Source organism: Balaenoptera borealis (genome assembly GCF_965194805.1).
Source record: "Balaenoptera borealis genome assembly, chromosome: 2".
NCBI lineage: Eukaryota > Metazoa > Chordata > Mammalia > Artiodactyla > Balaenopteridae > Balaenoptera > Balaenoptera borealis.
In genome coordinates, this window is record NC_138867.1 from 161,180,383 (window position 1) to 161,204,995 (window position 24,613).

At 38.8% G+C, this 24,613-nt stretch overlaps 1 protein-coding gene across 1 annotated transcript in view; it reads left to right on the top strand.

Annotated features, from left to right (window-relative positions):
* LOC309623505 (ELKS/Rab6-interacting/CAST family member 1-like) overlaps window positions 1-24,613 on the top strand; it is a gene marked incomplete at its 5' end in the record, with an annotated part of 107,248 nt that overhangs the window by 54,502 nt on the left and 28,133 nt on the right. The window contains 2 exon segments of the mRNA XM_082380453.1: window positions 6,903-6,995; window positions 6,997-7,071. Coding sequence (XP_082236579.1) covers window positions 6,903-6,995; window positions 6,997-7,071 — 168 coding nt within the window.

A 24,613-nucleotide genomic window follows, 5' to 3' on the forward strand; every position in this document is an offset into this window, starting at 1 on the left:
TTGAATTTCCTATTCACAAGAATCTTCGCTCTGTGGTGGCAGTTCTTTTCTCCCTATTGAATAATTATTCAGTCTGTTCTGACATTTCCCTTCTGGACCTTTTTTCCTTCTTTGCATAGTGGAGTGTTTCTGATTTTAATAGGTAGATGAAGGAAAACTGGGGGTAACTTAAGGAATTTTGTCACCTTGCACTTTAGAAAGGACCATTGGAGAACTCAGTGGTGATCATGTATTCCATCTTTGTTCTGCATTGGATTTTAGTTCTTGCTCTGAACTCTCTAGTGCTGAATTCAGGCACCAAAACTGGAAATTTGTAACGTAACATCTTTTGGATTCGCTGGGCTTGGCTTATTGTAGTTCTACTGTTTGTCAGTAAAACACTTTTTTTTTTTTTTTTTGGTCACTGCTGAGTAATCTTTTCTTTTTCCTCATCTTTGAGGAAAAATTTAAGTAGATTGGCTATCTTTACACATGTCAAGTTTCCATTTCATATACTATTCATGGGAAGAACTCATTTAGATCTTCTTCAGTTGCTTTCATTAGCCGTTTGTAATTTTCAGCATACAGAGCCTATACATGTTTTGTTAGATTTAGACCTAGGTATTTAATTTTTTTGGAGTGATTGTAAATGGTCATACATTTTGAAACTTGAAGTTCAGTATTGCATCATATTTATTTTGACCAGTTCACAAAATATCAACATTTTAAAAAGCTAGTGTAGGGACTTCCCTGGTGGCGCAGTGGTTAAGAATCCGCCTGCCAATACAGGGGGCACGGGTTCGATCCCTGGTCCAGGAAGATCCCACATGCCGTGGAGCAACAAAGTCTGTGCGCCACAACTGCTGAGCCTGCGCTCTGGAGCTCACGAGCCACAGCTACTGAGCCTGCATGCCAAAACTGCTGAATCCCGTGCGCCTGGAGCCCATGCTCTACCACAAGAGAAGCCACTACAATGAAAAGCCCACACACTGCGATGAAGAGTAGCCCCTGCTCGCTGTAACTAGAGAAAGCCCGTGCACAGCAGCGAAGACCCAACACAGCCAAAAATAAAAATAAACAAAATAAAATAAATTAAAAAAAAAAAGTTAGTATAAATATGCGTCTATTTTCCTTAGTAGTATGTTTACTAAGAACTATTTCAGGCACTTAAAATATAGGTAAAATACTAAAACATTTTAAGATGGTAAATGACGTGTAGGAGTTTTGAATTTTAACGTAGTTGGCTTTACCAGTATTTCTTCTTTACTATGTATCCTTTCTGGGTCTTTAAAAAAAAAAAAATCCTTCCATGCTGCCCTGTCTTAAAAGATACTTAAACAGTATCTTTCTTTCTAAAAGTTTTAAAGATTTGCTTTCTATATATAAAGCTTTAATTCATCTAGAATTCATTTTTGTGTATGATATGAGTCAGGGTTCTTCCCCCCTCCCTCAGTATGGGTAGCCAGTTGTCTGAAAACAGTTTATCAGATACTCTGTGCTTTCCTCACTGATTACAGTGTCACCTCTGTTTATATGTGTATGGGTCACTAAATGGTGTGAGTGTGTGTGTCTGGGCTTGCATTTCTGTGGCAAACGTCTGTTGGTTTATTCCTGTTCTAATACCATGCTTTCTAATTTTGCTTACTTAAAAAAATCAAATTTATTGCCATCAAATAAACTGCATATATTCAAAATGTACAGTTTGGTAAGTTTCGGCACATACACCTCTGAAACCAATGGCACGGTCAAGATAAAGAACACCTGTCCCCAAGGTTTTCTTGTACCTCTTTGTAACCCCTTTCTTCTGCCTCTCCCTGATATTCTTCTCTCCTCCCCACTTCCTCCCTCATATCCAGGCAACCCTCGGTCTGCTTTCTGTTACTGTAATTAGTTTGCATTTTCTAGAATTTTACATATATGAAATCTTACAGAATTAGTGGTTAAGAGCTTAGGATCTGAAGACAGACCATTTAATCTTAAATCCATGCTCCATCACTTCTTTTTAGCTTTGAGATCTTGGGTCTGCTTTCTTCTCAAAGTACCGGTTTTGCCGGTTACCATGGGAAATTGAAATTTTCCACAGGGAAAATACAAGGGAAGAAAATACGATGCTTGAGAATAGAATTCTGAGGACTTTTGATATACTGTGTATGTGCTTGGCAAGCATATACATGACCATGTGCAGGAAGGTTCAGAAGTCTGAGGGTAGAATGGAGAAAACTGTTTAATACAGAAGTAAAGGTTTGTAAAAAATAAACATGACTGGAAAAAAAAAGATGATGTGAGGCTGTATTTGAAATGATTGCTCAGGCTGGGAGAAAAACAAATAAAACCAGAATGGAGGTGAATAACAAAAAGTTAGGGATGATAGGTCAGAGGTTATACTATGGACAAAGAGTAGATTTAGTAGGCGTAGAAGAAAGGAAAGAACCGTGTTTCAGAAATAAGATTTTCAGAGTTTGAAAGTTCTTAGGTGGACCTTTCCAGAATGTAATAAGGTTTACCCTGTATCATTAATTAAAGTAGAATAGAGGAAAATTCCAGGTGCAAGAGTGTTTATTGAGGGGGCAGTGGAACTTGTGCTGACGAATTATAAATGGGACCTGAAAAGACGGCTTCCCCTATTTCTGGCTTGGTGAGACTGGTGGCATTGAAGTGGTTGAGAGACATAGAGTTTAGCAGAGTGGAATGTTGTTTATTTCCATGTTTTTCCTCTCCAGCGTGGTCCAGCATAATTTGTAAGTACATGATGGCTTATCTATATCAGTCTCAAATGAGACTGGTCTCCTAGGAAATTTTCCACAATACTTATTGAGCAGTAAGTGCCACTAAACATACAGTACTGGTTCTCAGATACCTTATTGTTTTGATATAATATAGTTTCAATATGTTATTGATGTAATAATATAGTTGTGATATAAGGTAATAATAATATTTCCTGATGTTTTGGTATTCTCTCTGTGAGTCATTACCCATATTACCTATTTTTAAAAAAAATTAGGTTTCTCATTGCAGTGGCTTCTCGTTGCAGAGCACGGGCTCTAGGCACACAGGCTTCAGTAGTTGTGGCACACGGGCTCAGTAGCTGTGGCTTGCGGGCTCTAGAGCGCAGGCTCAGTAGTTGTGGCGCACGGGCTTAGTGGCTCCGCGGCATGTGGGAATTTCCTGGACCAGGGCTCGAACCCGTGTCCCCTGCATTGGCAGGCGGATTCTTAACCACTGCGCCACCAGGGAAGTCCGACCTATTTTTTCTTTGTGGGTTATTCTACATTCAGACAGGGAAAATAATATAGGACAAGTTCAAGATTAAAGATGTTCTGTAGAAACATACTTGTTATCTTAGATGTGCACTGTCAGTGTGTAGCCACCAGCCACATGTGGCTATTGAGCACTTGAAACATGGCAAGTCCAAATTGAGATGTGACATACGTGTCAATTACAATATGCATTGGGCTTTGAAGACTTAGTACAAAACAGAAACGTAAAATAGCTTGTTAATAGTTTTTTTATATAGACTACAGGTTTGAAATGACAATAATGTGTATATATATTAGATTAAATAAAATATATTATTAAAATTAATTTTACCTGTTCCTTTATCACTTTTTAATGTGGCTGCTAGAAAATTAAAAATTTCAGAAGTGGCTTGCATGTGTGACTCATGTTACATTTTTGTTGAACAGAAAGAAACCCACCTCCCTGTTTTTCTGTAATCAAATGTGTAACTATTTGCTGAATTATAAATCCTTAGTGAGAAAGCAAAAAAGCAAAAGAATTTGGTGTGTGAGTATGTTTAATGAAATTTGCTGTGAATAGATTCTAAAATAAGTACAAAATGCCAATGGCATTCTTCATAGAACTAGAATAATTCTAAAGTTTGTATGGAAACACAAAAGACCCTAAATAGCCAAAACAGTCTTGAGAAAGAAGAACAAAGCTGGAGGTATCATGCTCCCTGATTTCAAACTATATTATAAAGCTACAGTATTCAAAACAGTGTGGTACTGGCACAAAAATGGATACATGGATCAATGGCGCATAATAGAGAGCCCAGAAATGCATCCACATTTATATGGGCAATTAATCTATGACAAAGGGCCAAGAACATACAGTGGGGGAAAGACAGCTTCTTCAACAAACGGTGTTGGGAAAACTGGGCAGCTACATGAAAAATAATGAAACTGGACTGCTCTCTCACACCATGCACAAAAACAAGTTCAAAATGGATTAAAAGGACGTCCTTAGTGGCACAGTGGTTAAGAATCCTCCTGCCAATGCAGGGGACACAGGTTTGAGCCCTGGTCCAGGAAGATCCACATGCCACGGAGCAACTAAGCCTGTGTGCCACAACTACTGAGCCTGCGCTCTAGAGCCCGCGTGCCACAACTGCTGAAGCCCGTGTGCCTAGAGCGCGTGCTCCACAACAAGAGAAGCTGCCACAAGGAGAAGCCCACGCACCACAACAAAGAGTAGACCCCGCTCGCCGCAACTAGAGAAAGCCCGCGTGCAGCAACAAAGACCCAACGCAGTCAAAAATAAATAAATTAATTTAAGAAAATAACCAAAGAACCAAAATGGATTAAAGACTTAAATGTGAGACCTGAAACCATAAAACTTCTAGAAGAAAACGTAGGCAGTACCCTCTTCAATATCGGTCTTAGTAATTTTTTTTGGATATGTCTCCTCAGGCAAGGGAAACAGGCAAAACTAAACAAGTGGGACCACATCAAACTACATAGTTTTTGCACAGCAAAGGAAACTGTTAACAAAACAAAAAGACCACCTACTGAATTGGAGAAGATATTTGCAGATAATATATTCAATAAGGGGTCCAAAATATACAAAGAACTCATACAATTCAACATCAAAAAAAAAAAAAACTTGATTAAAAAATGGGCAGAGGATCTGAGTAGACATTTTTCCAAAGAAGACATACAGATGGCCACCAGGCATGTGAAAAGATGCTCAACATCACTAATCATCAGGGAAATGCAAATCAAAACTACAATGAGATATCACCTCACACCTGTCAGAGTGGCTATTATCCAAAAGCCAGCAAATAACAAGAGCTGGTGAGTCTGTGGTCTGTGGAGAAAAGGGAATCCTTGTGCACTGTTGGTAGGAATGTAAGTTGGTGCAGCCACTATGGAAAACAGTATGGAGATTCCTCAAAAAATTAAAAGTAGAACTGCTGTATGATCCAGCAGTTCACTCTGGGGTATTTATCTGAAGAAAACAAAAACACTAATTATAAGAGACACATACACCCCTATGTTCATTACAGCATTAATGAACCAAGATATGGAAGCAACCTAAGTGTCCATCAGTGGATGAATGGATAAAGAAGATGTTGTCTGTGTATGTGTATATTATTATTCAGCCATGAGAAAGAAGGAAATCCTACTGTTTGTGACAACATGGATGGGCCTTGAGGACATTATGCTAATAAGTGAAGTAAGCCAGACAGAGAAAGCCAAATACTGTGTGATTTCGCGTCTATGTGGGATCTTAAAAAGCCAATGAACAAACATAGCAAAACTGAAACAGAATTATAGATATAGAGAACAAACAGGTAGTTGCCAGAGGAGAGGAGGATGGGGAGAGAAAAGAAGTAGGTGAGGGAGATTAAGAGGGACAAACTTCCAGTTACAAAAGTAAATGAGTCAAGGGGATGAAATGTACAGTGTGGGGAATACAGTCAGTAACTATGGAATATTATTGTGTGGTGACGTATTGTAATAGACTTTTTGAAATGTATAGTAAAATCAACTTACACTGCTGTGTTTCAGGAAGTAACGTAGGGCTGTAGGTCAGTTATACTTGAAAAACAAACAGAACAAGAGACCAGATATGTGGTTACCAGAGGTGAGGAATCAGGGGAGGGGAGATTGGATGAAGACAGTCAAAAGGTACAAACGTCCAGATATCAGGTAAATAAGTACTGGGGTGCGGTGCACAACAGGATAAAGATAATCAGCACGGCTGTGTGTTGTATGTGAAAGTCCTTAAGGGAGAAAATCCTAAGAGGTCTCGTCATGAGGAAAAGGTTGTTTTCTATTTCTTTAATTTTGTATCTGTATGAGACAATGGATGTTCATAAAACTTACTGTGATAATCACTTCATGACGCATGGAAGTCAAATAATTATGCTGTACACTTTCAACTTACACAGTGCCGTATGTCAGTTGTATCTCAAAACTGGAAGAAAACATAAGTACTTATATTAGATTTCTAATTATTTTAAAGTTATATCTAATGGATGGTATGAAACTTTGGTGATAAAGGTACCTGGATACCAAGCTTTAGCTGACTAGTCTTGAGATCTGAAAGTAGACCTTGCTTTGCCTTACAGATCTCTAAGTGCATTATGGGATTGTCAGCTGCAGCTAGATTGTATTCTCTGATACAGCAAGTGTCATGTTTGGTGACGCTTACGGTTTCCTTTCTACTTTTAGATTTTCTAAAGCAGTGTAGCATCACTTGGGAACTTGTTAGAAATATTGATTCTTGAGCCCCAACCCTGCCAAATTAGAAACTGGTGGCTTGGCCTGGCATTCTGTTTAAATCCTCCAAATGATTCTAAATTTGAGAAACATAATAGATTATACCACTTTTATAGAAGTAGCAAAGCTCAACTCAACCCCTTTATATAAATTCTCCAATTTTGTCCCCTTTATTCAGATCTGTTTATTTTGATTACACCGTAACTTAACGGATGTAAATGTTATTTTATCATAGAAGTGCTCACAAAATTTTAGGGTTTCATTTCTAAATAGTCACAGTTGTATTTAGAGTGGTATTTTATTTGATTCTAATGAAAGTTTACTCTAAAAGTATCATTTAGGCAACTGTACACATCTATTTGGAAGGAATTACGTTCCTTCCTTTTCAGTTAATCATTTGTAAAAATGTTATATTCTTAGGTGGATGCTCTGCGGTTGCGTTTGGAAGAGAAGGAAACCATGCTGAATAAGAAGACAAAACAAATCCAGGACATGGCTGAGGAGAAGGGGACCACAAGCTGGAGAGATCCATGACCTCAAGGACATGCTGGATGTGAAGGAGCGGAAAGTTAATGTCCTTCAGAAGAAGGTGAGGTGCAGGTGTTCTGAGCCCAGGGTCCCGCATCAGACCCACGTCCTCATTCCTACCACTGAGTTGTACCTAAGTGCTATCAGAGTTTCTCTCTCATTCCTCTGTTTATATTTTTGCAGGTCGTAATTGAAACCATTGCTGCAGGAGGTAGATTGTGAAAACTGTTCTGTATATTCAGTTTTTAAACTTTCGAAGTAAACACTGTTTGGTATCTTCAGTAGTATTTTCCATGCTACTGTCTCTGAAAAGTGCCTTGTAAATTGCCAGAGTATTTGCATTGGCATTCTTCTACCTCTCCTAATCTTCTGTCTTGTATGGCAACTGTAGGGCCATGAATTAGTGTAGTACGTGGGCCGGGATTCTTGCAAGACTGCAATTTTGAATAGAAACACATGCTACTATAATGACATCTAATCTACATATGTCAAGGAAAGGAAGACTTTCTTTCCTATTTTACCTTAAACATAACTGGAAAGAGGCTAACACTGTAATAAATAAGGGAAGTACTAATAATTGTCTTCCCCTCCCCCTTTTAGCTAAATTAAAGGGTACCTTTGAGATAATAGTTACAGTAGACACTGGTATTTATTGTTCTTCTCCACTGAGGGGATAGATCAGAAATATTTGACATTGTCCCAGTTTATTTTTAACCTCTAACAATAGCCCAGGAATAAAACTCTCTTCACTAAACCTCAAATTCAGCTTTTCTTTTGTGTACAGAGGACCATGTTCAATATTTGTCCTCTGTTAATTTGGTTTTCATTTGCTTTCAATGAGTAAACATAAAAATTTGATCACTCTAGATGGGTGACTGTAGTATCTTGTTAGTGGATGCTACTTTGCTTTACGTTTTTATACATATGTTCTTCTCACCTTACCCCCAACTGCTCACTTCCCCTTACCCGTTTCTTGTATACGCTTCCAGGCACAGTTTACATATACACAGGCAAATACGTATTCTCTTTTTTTCTGTTTACCTCTTTCTGTGTTCTTCCATAAACATTTTATGCATAATCCATATAAAGCAAAAATGTTTCTCTAAACACAAATGTTACCATTCCTTTATTTCCCTTTCCTTTCCTTTCCTTTCCTTTCCTTTTTTCCCATTAATATATTTTGAAACTTCTTCCGGGGCTTCTTCATTGTTACCAACAGCACCTGTGTGGATGTGCTACGGTTTATTACAAGGTTTCCACTGATGGACAGTCTGCTTAAAGTTTCTGCTGTTATGTAAAATGATGCTGCATTTTAAAAATGTGCATATTTAGTTTATTCATATGTGAAGTATATTTCTAGGTAAATTACTTAAAGTAGAATTGCTGGGTGAAAGGATATGCATTTGTAATGTTGGTGGATTTTGCCAAGTCACAAGTACATTGGTTAGAACCCAAAGGTTGTTTCAAACTAATGCACGTCTTATTTTTAACTAGATAAACATTAAAAAAAGTTTTTAATAACTGTGAACAGGGGTTTGAAGTTAGAAATAATGCCTCATTATCCTGGAATAATCACAGTTTGTAAAAATAGAGTGGCAGCACTTATGTTAGCCACTTTATATCTGTAATGTTGTTTAATCCTTGCAACTTTTTGGGAGTGGGTTTTAGATCTTGATTGCTCTGTTATAATCAGTGGCTAAATTTTTAGGCCATGACACATAATAAGAAATATATGTTACATTCATCTGTGTCAACGTATAGTATACATGCTTAGAGGTACAGCTAAAACAAAATTTTCACAAAATACACTCTGAACTATCTTCTCCCATTTCTTAAAGGAAATAGAAAAATGTTAGTCCCAATCCATTAAGTTATTTCAGTACTCACTAATAAAACACTTTTATACCTTGGTATCCATTCTCCCATGCTCCCCTTTCCCGCCCCCAAAACAAAAACAAGCCCCAAACCAACAAAGTCCGAGACATATTACATCATAAGGGAGGTTCAAATTTGTACAAATTTGTTTAGCTAAAAAAGTGGTAGCTTCAGGTTTTGTCACAAGGTTGGTCTTATTCCAAAATGCAGCTTTTCCCATGACAACAACTTTCCTGTTGGGAGAATTAGTAGTATGTGTTCAAGCTTTTTGACACTACAGGACATCATACAAATATGACGTGTATTATGCTTTGTCTAGTCTCTTTGCCTTTCGCCGTGGAGGGCCAGTGGAGTAGGCTCTAGAGGGCCGGTAGTTGTGCTCTTTTTAGTACACTAGCTGCCTCACTAATTTGTCATGTTATAGACTTTGATTTGTCTTAAAACAGTTATCAAATAGGTAGCACAGGTACTTTCAAAACTGGTTTAGATTATTATTGCTTCTTTTAAGATAATGCCTCTATACCTGTCATTTTCAGTGCTTAGAGCCTTCAGTGCTTTCTGCCTACTTATTTTGTTGTAGAAGTTGCTGTACTAACATCATTAGACTCAACGTTCGTGATGTGTTTCCTGGACCATTGTTTGCTGATAAAATAGAAATAGCTTTAATTTTTGGATCCGCATAAAATAAACCAGAAAACACAGTAAGTTTAGAGGCAGTTAAAGGTTCTCAAGAGAGCTATAGTTATTTTTATTATGGCTTTCCTTTCTTGAGGTGCAAACATCCCCTTGCTCCAGGATTCTATGAGCAAGCTTGATTTTCAGGTGGTTGACAGAGGGGAGCTGGCTGAGTGCGAGACTGGGGGTTGAGGGAGTAGAGTGAACTCTGATGAGCTGGGCTGTGGTGATATGGTGGCTTCCGGAGGCCGTGTGAAAGGTGATGAGCCGCACGGACAGGATGTAGAAGGCACCATCTGTGGAGTAGATCATGTAGGAGATCTGGGAGAAGAGCGACAGGATGGAGATGAAATGGCCCAGACAGTGGTGACTGTGGAGGCCGCATATCTGGCGTTTATTGTACTACAGGATGTTGGTGATGGCCAGTACACGTCCACAGCAGTGATGCAGAGATGCACACAGCACGTGATTCCAGAAGACAGCCAGATGTCACATAGGATTTGGCCAAAGTTCCAGGTGTGGGTGATGGTATATGTGATGCAGATGGCTATGACCAAGATGAAAGCCAAGAGATTGGTCTTGGCCAGGGAGCCAGTGAGATAGTTGGCTGGCGTGTGGAGCTTCCTGGTAAGGAAGACGGTGAGAAGCACAAAGGCTTTGGTGAAGACTTTGGTCCATGTGGTGATGGAAAGGACCTCAGCAAGAGAGATCTTGAGTTCCTGGAAGGTCCCAGATCCCAAGCCTCTGGGGCTTCTGCAGCATTCAGGATCTGTTAGAGGCCCCCAGGAAGAGGCCTTCTGCCGACGGGTTTGGAGGGGGCATTCTAGGTGGCTCTCTCCGTACTCATAGCTCCTTCTTCCACAGTTGTCTTCCCCACAGAACAAGGGCGTCCTTCCATTTCACACTGGAGGGCGACACTTATCACATGAACAGACACAGTGAAAAGACCCCAGGTCTTACTTGTATTAAGAACACAGAGGTGACTCAGCTGTAATCAAAGATTGTTCTAACTCAGACGAATCCCAAGGTTTCTCACTCTTCTGGAACTCTGGTAGACACATGCTGAATTTGTTAGATAATCATCAGGTTACCCACCAGTGTGGACAGAGCTCTGCAGGTCTTGCTTTTGGCCTTTGGGCTCTTTCCAAAGGCTTGAGGCTCTTACTGTTTGGTGATGTATTCAGAATTTCCCCCACTCTTTTCTATTTTGAGAAGACTCTGGATTTCAGGTTGTCTCCTGGGAACTTTTAAAGCTAGAGCACCAGCCGATGAAGAGAAGCAGTTCAGTCAACAGCCCACAGTTTTCCCAGATTAATCTTGACACATAATGAGGTACTTGTTTTGGTTCCTTTTCCACTGATCATTTCTGAGCCGGGAGAGAGAAATGTTCCAGTTCCCAAGACTTGGAGAATGCGTGAGTGCGGAGAACACAAACAAATGGCTCGTTGTGAGCTCCCCAAGAGGAGCACGGGGTCAGCAGCCCCCCCCTGGCCACACGAGTGCTGTGTTTGCTGTGGTGCGGCCCTTCCCCCTTCCTCCTTGCTTGTCACCTGGTTTTGTCCCACCTTAACTACAACCCCCAGCCGAGCACCTTCCGCTGGGCTCTTCCCTTCCCTATGCCTTTGAGATACCCCCTATTGCCTTCTTGTTGTTGTTGTTAAATTAACAGACTTTATTTTTAGGGCATTTTCCCATTTACTCCCTGCCCACAGTTTCCCGTTATTAACATCTTGCATTGGTGTGGTACATGTGTTAAAATTGATGAACCGATATTGGTACATTATTATTAACTAAAGCCTGTAGCTTACAGTAGGTTTCACTCTTTGTCTTGTACAGTTCTGTGGGTTTTGCTGAATGTATAATGACATGAATCCACCATTACAGCGTCATACAGAGTATCTTCACTGGCCTAAAGATCTCTGTGTTCTACCTATTCATCGCTCTCCCAGCTCGCTACCACGGATGTTTTTACTGTTTACAGTTTTGCCTTTTCCAGAATGTCATGTATTTGGAATCATACAGTATGCACCCTTTCCAGGACTTGTTTCTTTTACTTACTATATGCATTTAAAATTCCTCCATTTCATTTCATGGCTTAATAACTCACTTCTTTTTATCGCTGAATAATATTCTGCTGTCTGATGTACTGTAGTTTGTTTATGTAATTACCTGCAGAAGGACATCTTGGTTGCTTCCAATTTTTATCAATTATGAATAAAGCTGCTATAAACATTCCCATACAGGTTTTTGTGTGGGCACAAGTTTTTAACTCATTTGGGTAAATACCTAGGAGCATGATGGCTGGATATATGGTTAGACTGTGTTTAGCTTGTAGAAACTTCCCCTATATTGCTTTTTGTTTGTTCGTTTGTTTTTGACTGCGTCAGGTCTTAGCTGCAGCATATGGGATCTTTCGTTGCGGCGCACAAGCTTTTCGTTGCGGCGCGCGGGCTTCTCTCTAGTTGTGGCACGTGGGTTTTCTCTCCCTAGTTGTGGCGCATGGGCTCCAGAGCGCATGGGCTCTGTAGTTTGCAGCACACGGGCTCTCTAGTTGAGGCACGTGGGCTTAGTTGCCCCGTGGCATGTGGGATCTTATTCCCCCGACCAGGGATCGAACCCATGTCCCCTGCACTGGAAGGCGGATTCTTAACCAGTGGACCACCGGGGAAGTCCCTATATTGCTTTTTAATTGGGAACTTTGAAACACATGAGCTTTGCAAAACGTGTTATACACTTGAGTATTCTTTTTTTTTCTTGGTCAATGTGTATTAATGTTTTGGCTTGCTGTAAATCCCTGGGTTATTCCCACTGTAGATTGTTGCTGTAACTTTGCTACTAACTTCTAGTGTGCCCACAATTATTTTTTTAATAGAAAAAATAATTCTGAAGTATACTTTGGGGGAGAGTGTTGTACAATCATTGTAAAAGTTTAGCCTCTGAAACTTTTTTTGTCTAATTTTTATGCAGAATGTAGAATCACTAGTATATTTGAAATATATTTGTTTTGAAATATTTGAAATATTGAGTAAATGTGCTCAACTGTTTTAAAATCTAGATTTTAATGCACTAAGAAGGGGGTCAAAGGGTGCAAACTTGCAGTTATAAAATAATTAAGTCCTGGTGATGTTACGTATGGCATGGTGACTAAATATAGTTAACAGTACTGTACTGCATGTTTGAAAGTTGCTAAGAGAGTAGATCTTAGACGTTCTCATCACAGGAAAAGAAATTTCATAAGTATATATGGTAACAGATGTTAACTAGACTTACTTGTGGTGATATTTTGCAGTATAAACAAATACTGAATCATTATGTTGTACACCTGAAACTACACAGTGTTACCTGTCAGTTATACCTCAACTAAAGAAAAGACACTAAGAAATGACAATGTGGATTAAAAAATTAGCTAGTTTTAAATTATGAAAGTAATATATGTTCAAGGTAAAAAAAAATTCAAAAGTACAAAAGCATATGAAATGAACTTATCTTTTCCCATCCTTTGACCCTCTCAGTGCAGCTCCTTAGAGATGTAACTTGTTAATAATTATTTGTATACTCGTCTATAAAATATCTATGCATATATAGGCATACGTATGTTACACACCATTTTTAAAAAAAGACAAGTGGGATCATACTTTTTTATTCGTTTAAAAATAAACGTATTTTTGTGTCTTTTTATATGTAGCTTTATCTCATTGTTTTTAATGTCTGCTTGGTTTTCGGTGTCTTACTTGCACCATAATTAACTGATGTCCTATAGCTGTATAAGTAGATATTTATAGGGTTTTTTCTTGTTTATATATTTGTTATAGTAGCATAACAATTAATGACATAAACATACCTCATTCATGAATTGATATTGTATGCATCTAAAAAAATTGATGGATGCCCAGTTCTCTAAAAAACTTGTGCCTTTATATATTAAGATGAGTTTCTGCACAGCTTCATCAGACATTTGTTGCCAAACCTTTAAAAATTTCCAGTGACCTGGTAGATAATTTAAAAATACCTTCTTTCTTCCTTCCTTCCTTCCTCCCTCCTTCCCTCCCTCCCTCCCTCCTTCCCTCCCTCCCTCCCTCCCTTTCTTCCTCTCTCTCCGCGCCCCCATTTATTTATTTATTTATTTATTTATTTATTTATTTATTTATTTATGGCTGCGTTGGGTCTTTGTTGCTGTGCGTGGGTTTTCTCTAGTTGCAGCGAGCAGGGGCTACTCTTCGTTGCGGTGCACAGGCTTCTCATTGCAGTGGCTTCTCTTGTTGCGGAGCACAGGCTCTAGGCGCACAGGCTCAGTAGTTGTGGCTTGCGGGCTCTAGAGCGCAGGCTCAGTCAGTCGTTGTGGCACACAGGCTTAGTTGCTCCGCGGCATGTGGGATCTTCCCGGAACAGGGCTCGAACCCGTGTCCCCTGCATTGGCAGGTGGATTCTTAACCACTGCGCCACCAGGGAAGTTCCAAAAATATCTACTTTCTTGCTTAATATTTATTTAAATTTGAGTGCATGTTGAGCATTTTTTCATAGGGTTTTCTTCGTTTTGAAGCTACATATTCATGTCGTTTCTACATTTTTCTATTAGATGGTTTATTTTTTTCCCTTATTGATTTATAGGGGTTCCCTAGTAAGTGAATTGGCCTCTTTCCTCATGTTTTACAAATATATTTTCTTGTTTGTCATTTTCTTTTTTACTTCCTTTATGGTATTTGTTTTAGAATTTATGTGTCAAATTTAGTTGTCCTTTCCTCTGTGTCCTCTCAATTTTCAGTCATGCTCAGAAAGTCCTTATGCCCACCAAGGTTATTAAGTAATTCACGCATGCTTTCTTCTGGTACATTTAAAGTTTCTTTTTTCTTTATACCTAAAAATTGTTTTATAAAATTTATATATTGGCTTTAATGATTCAGCTTTTTCTTCTTCTATGTGGCCAGTCATCATTATAATATTTATTAAATAATCTACCTTTTTCCTCCTGATTTGAAATGCCAAAAATAAATTGTCGTTTAAATCTGGGCCTGTTTCTGGTCTGTTCCATTTATCTGCCTCTGTTTCTTTGACTGCTTTTTATGAAAAATACTTAGTTTGTTTATAATCCCCCTTCCTGATTTTTGTTGGTAAGCTTTGTTGTCTTTTGCTGAGTCCACAGTGCTTTTCATATTTACATTGTGTTGCTTTTCGAAGGGGAAAAAGTCTTTTCTGTAATCGTGATTCATATTGTTTAGCCTTTATTTCTGTGTTTAAGTGAATTTAATGTTTACCACTGTTTGTAGCACCATGGCTTACCTGTTCCCAAGGTTTACATTTCATTTAATTCTTGGTTCCCCAAGAACTCCTTTGAACACTTTTTCAAGAATGGTCCTGGCTGCTTGCTTGTTTGTTTTTTTTTAAAGTGTACCTTTTTATTTAAGATTTTTTTTTTTTTGGATGTGGACCATTTTTAAAGTCTTTATTGAATTTGTTACAGTATTGCTTCTGTTTGATGTTTTGGTTTTTTGGCTGCGAGGCATGTGGGATTTTAGCTTCCTGACCAGGGATTGAACCTGTACCTCCTGCATTGGAAAGTATAGTCTTAACCACTGGACAGCCAGGGAAGTCCGCTGGGTGCTTGCTTGTTGACCATGCATTTGTATTATCTTTTTACATTTTATAATTTAATTATTTGTGAGATTCAAAAAGCATAGAGAATAACATAATAAGTAATGGTAATTACTCAACTTGGGAAGTAAAATTTCAAACAGAGTCAAAGTTCTTTGGCATATCTTTTCTTGAGAGTATTCCCCTCCATTCCCTCGCAGAAATAAACGCTTGCTTTGGTGTTTATGCATGCACCCGTATCTTAGGTCAGGATGCATGTTTTCGTACAACCTGTGTATGTGTTAATAAAATTTATATAAGAGGAAATATACATGGCAAGTAAATATGAAAAGTTATGTACCCTCACTGTAATCAGTGGAATGTAAAAGAAGACCAGATTAAGAAACCATTTTATACTTAGCATTGTAAGCTGTGTTCGCAAAAATTAAGAAGTCTGACAGTATCAGGTGTTGGTAAATGTGGCAACTGAATTTCTCACACAGTGCTGTTGGGTTTTTAAATAGGTACAACTATTTTGGAAAGCACTTACTAAACATAAGGGTACCCTGCCAGATACATATACTGTAGATGAACTCCAGGATGTATGTAAGAATGCTCATAGTAACCTTGTTTGGATTAAGGAAAAAACCAAAACAGAACTGAGGAAATACTTTGCAAATGTTTATTGGCAGAATGATTGAGTTAGTAAGTTGTGGTATAGTCACACAGTGGAATATATTATTCTTTTCGTTTTAGGGCAAGGGAATATTTAGGATAAAAATTCAGCAAAGTTATTTCTTCTGGAGGTAGGGAAGGGAAGAGGGTTGGGATAAGGAAGAATATATGAGTATCTTAAGTAGTTCAGGTAATTCTCATTCTTACGATGCGTAATGCGTTTGTGTGTAATTTAACATACTTCATAACATATAGATACATATTTATATTTGAAATATATTTAAAATACCTGGAGGCAGATTTACTTCTGTTTAATTTGCTGGTACATGGGTGCTTATTATATACTTTATATGTTTCCTTTTGTTTAATTATGAATAATAAAAATGCCTAGAAAAAACCTTCTCTGTACCTGCATATCTATCTTCATTGAGAAAGAATTTTTCCTGTGTTTTACTTTAAATTCATTCCTAATTTTATAATTGCGAAATTAGAACCACCTTCCTCTAGAAGTTTATTTGTATATTTTGAAACAATGTCTGATGCAGATGTAGAGTCTCATTTGATAAAGCCCAGCTGTTCGTTGGATGAAAATTTCCTACAAAGTCTGGCAAATGGATTTATTCAGCTTATGTTCAGATATGTCCAATTAAGATGCATGAATGGCTTGGACAGTTGTGACCCTCTTTCCTTGAACCAGAATTTGGCTACTTATCGTATTTGCTGGTTAAGATTAGCTTGGGCCGTATTGAACAAGTGTAATCCTCCTTCAGCAGGATGATTTTTTAGCTATTGGGAGCCTATATTTGACAGCCCCCAAATCTTATTTTCCTCGGTGAAATATTGCTGTTCCTCCCATTATTCTTACTTGCCCTGATTAATTTTTCTGATGGCAGTTGTTTTTCTACACTCATTTTTCCTCCATACTTGTACTCTTTGGAATTTTGGGTCTAGTTGCAAGAGAGATGATTAGAAGGTGATTAATGTTCTGTTCTTGGCCCTCCCTGAAATGTGGTATTGGGAAAACTCACTAACCCTCAGTTTCCTCATCTGTAGACAGGGTATAATAGTTACTTTGGGGGGGGTTGTGAAATGATGTAATGTGTATAAAAGCACCTTGGAACCCATGAAGTGTTATATACCATGCATATATTAATAGGTGTTAATATTGTTTGTTCTTTATTACATTTTACTTTGCTAAATTCAGCCAATGACTCTAATCTTTAAGAATCTTTTGAAACTTGATTTATTTAGTCTGTTTATCTCCTTCAGTTTTATGCCTTCAACCCTTATGAATATATTCTTTTTTTAAAAAAAGTAAATTTATTTATTTATTTTTGGCTGTGTTGGGTCTTTGTCGCTGTGCGTGGGCTTTCTCTAGTTGCGGCGAGCGGGGGCTACTCTTTGTTGCTGTGCACAGGCTTCTCAATGCGGTGGCTTCTCTTGTTGTGGAGCACGGGCTCTAGGCGCACGGGCTTCAGTAGTTGTGGTGTGCGGGCTTCAGTAGTTGCAGCACACGGGCCCAGTAGTTGTGGCTCTCGGGCTCTAGAGCGCGGGCTCAGTAGTTGTGGCTCGTGGGCTCTAGAGCGCAGGCTCGGTAGTTGTGGCGCACAGGCTTAGTTGCTCCGCAGCATGTGGGATCTTCCCAGACCAGGGCTCAAACCCGTGTCCCCCTGCATTAGCAGGTGGATTCTTAACCACTGCGCCACTGGGGATGCCCATGAATATGTTCTTTATACGTCCATGTAGGTGATAAAATGTTGCATAGGCTCAGAAAAGACTTTTGTGGCATATTGTAAGAAAACTCTATCAGATTGATATGTCTATCCAAACAATTCGAAGACCTCCTTTTGTTGTCTGTAGGATTTTTTTTTTTTTTTTTTTTTTTTTTTTTGGTAATCCCAGTTTGTTTGCAGGTCTAATTTATTTTTTATTTTTTAAAAATTTTTATTTTATATTGGAGTATAGTTGATTTACAATGTTGTGTTAGTTTCAGGTGTACAGCAAAGTGATTCAATTATACATATATATGTAACTATTCTTTTTCAAGTTCTTTTCGCATTTCAGTTATTACCGAATATTGAGCAGAGTTCCCTGTGCTATACAGTACAGTTCCTTTGTAAATCCATTTTCTCCTCTGTTCTTCATCCAGAAGAAATCTGTCTTGAAAATCTGAGTCCATTGGACTCATTATCATTCTGTATAATTCCTTCTTAGAGTGATGTGAGCCACATGATGCTGTACACGATGGCCTAGCTTTCTAAGCAGTGTGTCTATTTCTATACACTGGAATCTTCTTGGCTTCTCTCCTTTCCCCCCTTACTGAGTGCATTGATAGTTGCACAGTCACTTTATGTTCTTGTGGGCGTCCCAGTCTTCCCAGGCGTCCTCAGCTGTCTCATTCATGCAGTCAGCATTGCCTTCTGCTGTGCACCTGGCACTGTGCTAAGTACACAGAGAGGATGGTTTCTGCTCTCAGAGTCTCAGAGTTGTAGCAGTTAAAGAAGTTACCATACAAATGGTGTACAGTGGGCACAAAGCAAGGCATTCCAGATTCGACCTTGTGTGAAAGGAGTCTAAGAGAAGTCTTAGCAGTCGAGTCTTGAAAGGTGTGTGAAAGTTTGCTAGGCAGATGGGGAAGGGGTACGAGGTCCCAAGCTGAGAGAGCGGTGTGAATGAAAAAGGGGAATAGTGTCCTTTCCAGAGGGTCACGCCCTGGAATTTCACCTCTGTACTTCATACATTTGTAATACGGATTCCTAAAAATTTCTGGTAGAGCTCTGTCTCTCAATGCCTTTTCTTTCTTACTATGATGTCTCCTATTACCTGGTCTCTGGGAAAATTATTCCCATTTCTTACATAATGCGAAGGTTTTCAGAGAATATACTCATCTTTATTGTCCTATTAGTTTATTTAGGAAACTGATAAATAGAATTCAGTTTTTCTTTCCCCTGGCCCTGAAGATTTTCCATCAGAAGCTTTAGAAATTTACCTGCGGTGGTATATTGAAGTATAACCTTACAGGCGGATCTTGAGATTTTCCTGGAGAGATGTCTTTTTCTTTTTGAATTAATTAATTAAATTGACTTTTGGCTGCATCAAGTCTTAGGTGCAGCATGCGGGATCTTCATTGAGGCACGCAGGGTCTTTCGTTGCAGCGCGTGGGCTTCTCTGTAGTTGTGGCGGCAGGTTTTCTCTTCTCTAGCTGTGGTGTGCAGGCTCCAGGGCGCATGGGCTCTGTAGTTGTGACGCGCAGGTTCCAGAGCTCGTGGGCTCTGTAGTTTGTGGCACGCGGGCTCAGCAGTTGTGGCGCATGGGCTTAGTTATCCCTGCGGCATGTGGGATCTTAGTTCCCTGACCAGGGATCGAACCAGCATCCCCCTGCATTGTAAGGCGGATTCTTTACCACTGGACCACGAGGGAAGTCCCTGGAGACATGTCTTAATTCTATGCAACACTTAACCTACTTTGCTGCTGCTTCTTTTTTTTTTTTAATATATTTATTTTTGGCTGCGTTGGGTCTTCATTGGTACGTGCAGGCTTTCTCTAGTTGCAGCGAGCAGGGGCTACTCTTCGTTGCGATGCGCGGGCTTCTCATTGCGGAGCGTGGGCTCTAGGCTTGTGGGCTTCAGTAGTTGTGGCACGCGGGCTCAGTAGTTGTGGTGCACGGGCTTATTTGCTCCGTGGCACGTGGGATCTTCCCGGGGCTCGAACCCGTGTCCTCTGCATTGGCAGTCGGATTCTTAACCACTACGCCACCAGGGAGGTCCCTATTTTGCTTCTTGATTTATCCACTTATTCCATAAGGAAGAGCAAATGGTAACTCTGCTTTCATCCTTTCCTTGTTCTTGGCATCTGCATTCTCTATCATTTTTCTCACAAATATTACTTATAATTGTAAGTTTAAGTAATATTTAACTCTTTTAATATTTAAGGAGAATACCAGGAAACAATGTATTACTTTGGCATTACTTTGGCATATTAAATATGCATTAAAAATCCTTGTTTTCTGAAAATAGTAGCAGCTTTGAGAATGGCTGGATTGTGAATCACATACTCTGGACCGATTTTGGGTCTGTCTGGGCCACCACTGCCTGCCCATAGGCTTCCAGCTTTCTAGGTAGTATATGTATTTGTATGCACGGGGATAGCCCTGTGCTCAGAGAATGAAATGAGACAATAGCAGATGGCCAAGCATGCAGTACAATGGGATTAGCACCAGCCTCTCCTTTCCAGGGCTCTCTGCTATGGTTTAAAGTAGTTTCGTGTTACAGTAAATTTCTTATCTTTATAATAAATCACTGACCTGGAAAACGTAATTGAGCATTTGAATCTGAGCTGCATTCAGAATCTGTGTTAAAATTGTACAGCTTCTTGCTTGGTTGATTATAAATGGTAATGTAGCTTGGAGTTTAATTTGCTGGCTCAGATGTTATCATCTTTCCCTTGTATGCTTCTGTAACTTCTCTTTATTTCACCTTGCCTGCATCTCCAGTTTCCTAGGTTTTGGTATTTAGAGTTTAGATTTATCAGTAGCAGAAAGCTAACTGATAATTGAATTAGAAAGTTTTCCCTTTTTGTGGTCCTGGATTGGTTCTTTAAGTCTCCTGTTATTTTGTTTTCGGTAGGAAGTCAGAAAGAATAGGTTCTTTATACACTCTGTTTGTTTGCTGTAGAGTCTTGACTTTAAGGACATGTTAGTTTCTTCACTTTTTCCATATCATAAAATGGAAAGAATATATTTTATCATTGAAAACAATATTTACTAATTTATTCTGAGAAAATTAATATTTTAAAAATTGTGCTTTTATTTTTAATAAGGATTAATTGTAATGTTTTCTAAATATTCTTTTTAAATCACAAGCCAGCTGTTAATGAAGCTAAGTTGAAAGAAGAGCAGGTCAGGCCCTAATTGGATTTTAAGTTGGAAACTTAATATACTTAGGCATTAGAATTTTCCCTTTTCTTTCTTTCTTTATTATTTTTTAATAGAACTCAGTTTAATTAAAAATTTTTTTCCTCAGTGGAAAATATGTATAGCTAAATTCTTGAAATATTTTATTGAAAAAACAATGCATAGTAAATGAAGTCTGACTGATGGTAACTTTTCTGCTGGGGAATATGCTCCATATGGATTTACTTTGCTTCATATAACTTTTTTCCCCTCACTTTTTCAAGTAAACCTTAAGGAGGGTAGATAGTTGAACTTTCAAAGTCTGGTTTAACTTCCATTTGTCAGTAGATAACTTTTTAAATGATGCTGGTATTATACAAGTGACATCTTACAATGATTGAAGAATTAGTCCCTAAAAAAGGGAGGATCTTAGTTTACTTTGTTACAAAATATCTTTTCATTATGATATGTTCCTTCTCACCATCCCTCCTCTTCCAGAACACCCCTCTCCAAAAAATAAAAACAATAAAAGAAAACACAACATGCCTCATCCCTATCTTCTGATAATCTAGAAACAATACACTTTCGATATCAGTGATTAAAACAGAAAGAGCAATAGCATTGTAAAGATAGACGGGGGAGGAAAACCTCTCGCTGCATAGTAAACTGTTGCTGAAGCTTAGTGGAGTAAACAGTCATTTTATTTGTGAATCAGGAATTCAGGAAGGGCTCTCTTGCGTAGTTTGTCCCTGATTTGTTTGGTGACAGCTGAGGGTGTCTGCAGCTGGGTGACCCACTACCAGGATGGTTTCTTCATTTGCGTACATCCTGCCTGGGTATTCCTTGGCCTCTGGCTCCGTGGCTCCGTGGCCAGTTAAGGGTTGCGCTAGGAGTTGGTTTGGAAGCAGCAGGGGATTCCTTTTGTCTGTACTCTTTTGGTCACAGTAGTCACAGGACCTAACTTGATTTGGTGGCGGGGGCGTCAAGGAAAATACTCCACGTCTTACTGGAGGAGTGGCAAAGCCACTTACAAAAAAGCACGTGAAGTCGGAGACATTGTTGCGGCCGTCTGTGCAAAATATCTGCTCCAGCTGAATAAAAATGTTGGATAAAGGATTGAGAACATGAGGGCGAGATTTTGTTTGTGTGGTATGGTAACAAAGCTCTCACTTTCTTTTCTGTTGTCGTATGACTTTTTTGTATATTTCCATGTTCTGCTCAGTGTTTTAATCTCTTATTCATAGGACTTCTACTATCATCTATTGCTGTCAACAGAAGTCACTTCAAACCAGAAGGAATTCTAAACAGTTTTAAGTTGTTTTACCCAATTGAGGCATTATCACTGGGTATGAAAATAATTGATAGGAAAAGGGTACAGAGGAATAAGGTGTGTGGAAAGGGCAGGCTGACAGCAGAAGGTGAATTAATGCTACGTATTCAATTTGGAGATCATCATAGGTGAGCAGCACAACCGTCTAGATGAAAACTTTTGCGTATGAGTGACCTAACGTGGAAGAGACGCCATCTAGAAGCGCGTCAGACTGAGTATGTGCATGGATGACACAGTGATTGCAAGAGAATTTTTAAGTCCATTAAGAACAGAGAAACTTGACTAAACTGTTATTTGTATTTGTGTTATTTGGGGAATAACGCCAGATAAATCTCAGTACTAGAGTAGTTTCCCGCTTCGTTGATGGATATTGGGAACCTTGACTTTTTTTTTTTTTTTCCTGTTTTCTTATTCTGTCACAGAAACTATGCTTTTTAAAGATTGACGCTTCAAATTAATAGATTATAATTTCATTCCATTTATATCAGTGTTTCTTAATGGGGAAGGGAGGGACAGTTTTGTCTCAAAAGGGGCATTGTACAAGGTCTAGAAACATTTTTTGGTTGTAAAAACCCCTGGGTGGAGGGGGGGGAGGGGGGAACCTTGACTTTTAAAGCTAGCACCATGGGGTTAATTGGATTGATGCTTTTTTTTCCCTCCCTAATTGAGATATAATTCACATACCATAAACTTTACTAATTTAAACTATATAATTCAGTTGTTTTTGGTATACTTACAAGGTTGTGCAACCACCACTTTTGTCCAGTTCCAGAACATTTTCATGACCCTAAAAAGAAACCCATACCTGTCACAACCCCTATACTCTGCATCCACTGCCTACTTTTTGTCTTTATCAATTTGCCTATGCTAGACATTTCATAGAAATGTAATCATATAATAAGTAGCTTTTTATGTCTTGCTTCTTTAATGTTTTCAAGGTTCATTATGTTGTAGCAAGTGTCAGTACTTTATTCCTTTTTATGGCTGAATAATATTCCATTGTAATGAATATAGCACATTTTTTTTTTTAATCCATCCATCAGTTTCTGGACGTTTGGGTGGTTTCCACTTGAATAATGATTATGTTACATCTATGTACAAGTTTTTGTATGAACATACGTTTTTCATTTCTCTTGAGTTTATATCTTGGGATGGAATTGATGTTAACTTTACCTGTAACTTTTTGAGGAACTGCCAAACTGTTTCTAAAGCGGCTGAACCATTTTACATTTCTGCCAACACTAGTTATTTTTCTTTTTCAAATAGCCATTCTAATGGGTGTGCAGTGGTATGTTGTTGTGGTTTTGACTTCTATTTCCATAATGACTAATGATGTTGAATGTCTTTTCATGTAATTGCTGGCCATCTGTGTATCTTCCTTGGAGAAATGTCTGTTCAGATCCTTTGCCCATTTCTTTTTTTTTAATTTTTATTTATTTATTTATCCATCCATCCATGGCCGTGTCGGGTCCTCGCCTCTGTGCGAGGGCCCTCTCCAGTTGCGGCAAGTGGGGACCACTCCTCATCACGGTGCGCGGGCCTCTCACTGTCGCGGCCTCTCCCGTTGCGGAGCACAGGCTCCAGACGCGCAGGCTCAGCAATCGTGGCTCATGGGCCCAGCCGCTCCGCAGCATGTGGGATCCTCCCAGACCGGGGCTCGAACCCGTGTCCCCTGCACTGGCAGGCAGAATCCCAACCACTGCGCCACCAGGGAAGCCCCCTTTGCCCATTTTTAAATGGAGTTATTTGTCTTTTTATTGAGTTCTAGAAAGTCTTTATTCGGGAGATTCCATCCATATCAGATAAGTGATTTGCACATATTTCTCCCATTCTCTGGGTTATCTCGTCACTGTCTTGATAGCATCCTTTGATGCACAAAAGTTTTAAATTTGATGAAGTCCAATTTATCTGTTTTTTCCTTAGTTGCTTATATGTTTTTGACATCATATCTAAGAAACCATTACCTAATTGAAGGTCACAAAGATTTCCTCCTGTGTTTTCTTCTAAGAGTTTTATAGTTTTAGCTTTTACATTTAGGTCTTTGGTCCATTCCTAGTTCATTTTTGTATGTGGTGTAAGGTAGGGATCCAACTTCATTATTTTGCATGTGGATATCCATTTGTCCCAGCACCATTTGTTGAAAAGACTGTTCTTTTCCCACTGAATGGTCTTGGGACCATTGCTAAAAATCAGTTGTACATAGACACACATGTCCATTTCTGAACTTTAAGTTCTGTTCCATCAATTTATATGTCTGTCTGTTTCCCACATCACACTGTCTTGGTTACTGTAGCTTTGTAGTAGGTTTTGATACTGGACACTGTGAATCTTCTACCTTTGTTCCTTTTCAAGATCGTTTTGGGTTTTGGGCGTCCAAAAAAAGAAGTAACCGCCTCCCCCCAACATCAGGTCTTTCAGTTGATCAACACAGGATGTCTTTTAAATTATTTAGGTTGTTTTTAGTTTCTTTCATTGATGTTTTGTAGTTTTCAGTTTACAAGCCTTGCACTTCTTTAAATTTATTCCTAAATATTTTATTATTTTTGATGCTACTGTAAATGGAATTTTCTTTACTTCATTTTTAGATTA